Raw genomic sequence first — 2,644 nt, forward strand, 5'->3', positions numbered from 1 at the left:
GTGACAATTCTATAGTATCCTACTATCAGGCTTTTAGTCTTCTTCAAGATCCATCCATGGTATTATTTCAATTCCGGTATTTAGGCAGTACCAGGTTATGGTACATATTATAATCATTAGGGAGTACTACATCAGGTAGCGTCAGGGAGAGTTTGGTTCGATATCCTTGTTTTGTCAGGTAAGATAGTTTAATACATTTAAACAGGTATGAATATACTTAGAAATCACAAATCGGAGGTATTTTTGTTTCATCTCGATCCTAGTCTCCAGTGTTAGAAGAGTACCAGGTATTTTTTAGTCATTCTATGACCCTACCATCCAAGCAAGCCTCCGTGCGTTTTCTGTCTTATTCACCGTATCCTCGTAGGACAGTACAGTCACGTGTATCAGACTAACCACCTACTACTAGTTGTGAAGCCTAGGAACACGTAACATAAGTAATTACATCAAGAGGGGGTCCCTTATGGTAGAGTAGACAGACAAGAGTGACATGTATCATAGATCACATCCAGTGGGCTCCTGTAGGAGTAACAAGAGAACACAAAAACAGCAGCACGGTTAGAGTACACAGAACTCGGTGACATAATATCTACTCCAGGGTGTCCCATAATCCCCATGTAATCCTAGGCCCTCAGGGATCTTTGTAAAAACCGAAAAAGAGGGGGGAGGAGTCCTTATAGTAGAAATTACGGTTTCATCAACTATATGTCCACCCTCTGTGTTCTGGTAACTGCCACTACACACGCCTCACAGCGAACAGAAGTGTACTGAGAGTACGGTACGATCTAGGGGTGTCTATTCCCTGCAGCGGAGGGAGCTACCAGTACATGATTATTAATAGACTACATCCAGGGCGTGTTCCTAGTCCCAGATGTGGATACAAGCAGACGTTGAACATATGGTTAGATACATCAATGGTGCGATGGTCTCTAAGTCCCCTGCCGGAATATACAAAGGCCTGAACGGGACTTGATTCATATTAAGAGAGCGTACGAATCCAGGACGGATCCAGTGACCCAGAGTTCTGTCTAGGCTATACAGCTGAGGTGATTGATAGGAGAGACGTCATTAAGTAGTTTTATTGACCCATCACCTAGCAACTACATCGTCAGACCCTCTTGTTGTGTCTATCCCTGAAGAGATACCCAAGACTCCTACCTGTACAGGTGTAAGGTTGTGGGGGTAAATATAAGACCGTACCAATCAGGCGGCTCTTGCTAGTCGTAATGCATAGGACAGTCTAACCAGCCCTGATAGTGCTCGTGATCTAATCTAATAAGTTAACACCATCTAAGCAGAGTAGAACCACACATTTCACAACAATAGGTGATCCGAGCTTGGTCTTCTAGTCACTGCTTATAGGACTTAATTAGAACACCTGAGTAATCCTTACAGACTTAAACACATATCAACACGCTACCACTACAACCCTTAGTCCGTTAAGGTAAACGACACATTCACACTGCACCACAGACACGCTGTCCTTACAGTAACACACAGTTCACTGACAAATCAGACCTACATGCCTGAGCCAGGCCTAGTCCGTACAGGGTAACACACATTTCACACGCTACCCCTAGTTTCCTATAGACACCGGTGAGTACACCACATTCACACGCTACCCCTGACACCTGAAGTCCTACAAGTGACTGGTGTTACACAGCGTGTCAGTGTCTTCACACAATGCTTTGACCCTCTAGATACAGCCTAGTCGCTTACAGGCACAACACACATTCACCGCTGACCACCAACGACTCGTAACAAGTCCTATACATGTAACACTACATTCACACACTAACTACCCACCAGTACACCGAGTCGGGCTTTGACGTAATCACACATCACACTAGGACATACGCACTTACACATCAAGTCCTTACATAACACACATTCACACGCTACCACTACACCTAGTCCTTACAGGTAACACACATTCACACACTACCACTACACCTAGTCCTTACAGGTAACACACATTCTCTCTCACACACACACTCACACACGCCTAGTCCTTACAGGTAACACACATTCTCACACAGAACCTGTCCCACCTTCTACTGGTTTTATGAGTATACCAAGAGCTGATTTATTTGTCTGGTCAGGGCCAGCTCTACATCTCCCAGCAGCCAGTCCATGGGAAACTGCATGCCGCCCCGGGTCCTCTCCAAATACTACCACTGCACTATCGAGAGCGTCCTGACCGGTTGCATCACGGGCTGGTACAGGAATTGCTCTGTCCACGACCACAAGGCCCTCCAGCGGGTGACGAAGACGGCCCAGTACATCACTGGGACCATGCTCCCATCCATCCAGGAAATCTACTTTAAACGGTGGCTGGGGAAGGCCTGCAGCATCAAGGACCCCAGCCACACATATCGGAGCATGAGGTTTATACCACCGGCCCAGAGACAGTTTCCATCTACAAGCCATCATACTGCTGAACACTTGTACTGGACTGACAACTGCACGGATTCTCCACACCTTACCACACTCACTCATGCACCCACACACATTATACGACTAACATTTGACACTTGTGATAGAGGCCAGCTTAACACCACCTTTTCCTTGGATTTCTAATATAAAGGTTAATGACGTTAACACTCCTCCTCTCCCTCCTTTCAGATTCTGTCCCAGCCCAACC

At 46.1% G+C, this 2,644-nt stretch overlaps 1 protein-coding gene across 1 annotated transcript in view; it reads left to right on the top strand.

The window, feature by feature from the left end:
* LOC111975967 (protein PRRC2C) overlaps positions 1 to 2,644 on the top strand; it is a 67,022-nt gene that overhangs the window by 61,387 nt on the left and 2,991 nt on the right. The window contains 1 exon segment of the mRNA XM_070447415.1: positions 2,103 to 2,387. Coding sequence (XP_070303516.1) covers positions 2,103 to 2,387 — 285 coding nt within the window.

Source organism: Salvelinus sp. IW2-2015, linkage group LG16 (assembly GCF_002910315.2).
Source record: "Salvelinus sp. IW2-2015 linkage group LG16, ASM291031v2, whole genome shotgun sequence".
Lineage (NCBI taxonomy): Eukaryota > Metazoa > Chordata > Actinopteri > Salmoniformes > Salmonidae > Salvelinus > Salvelinus sp. IW2-2015.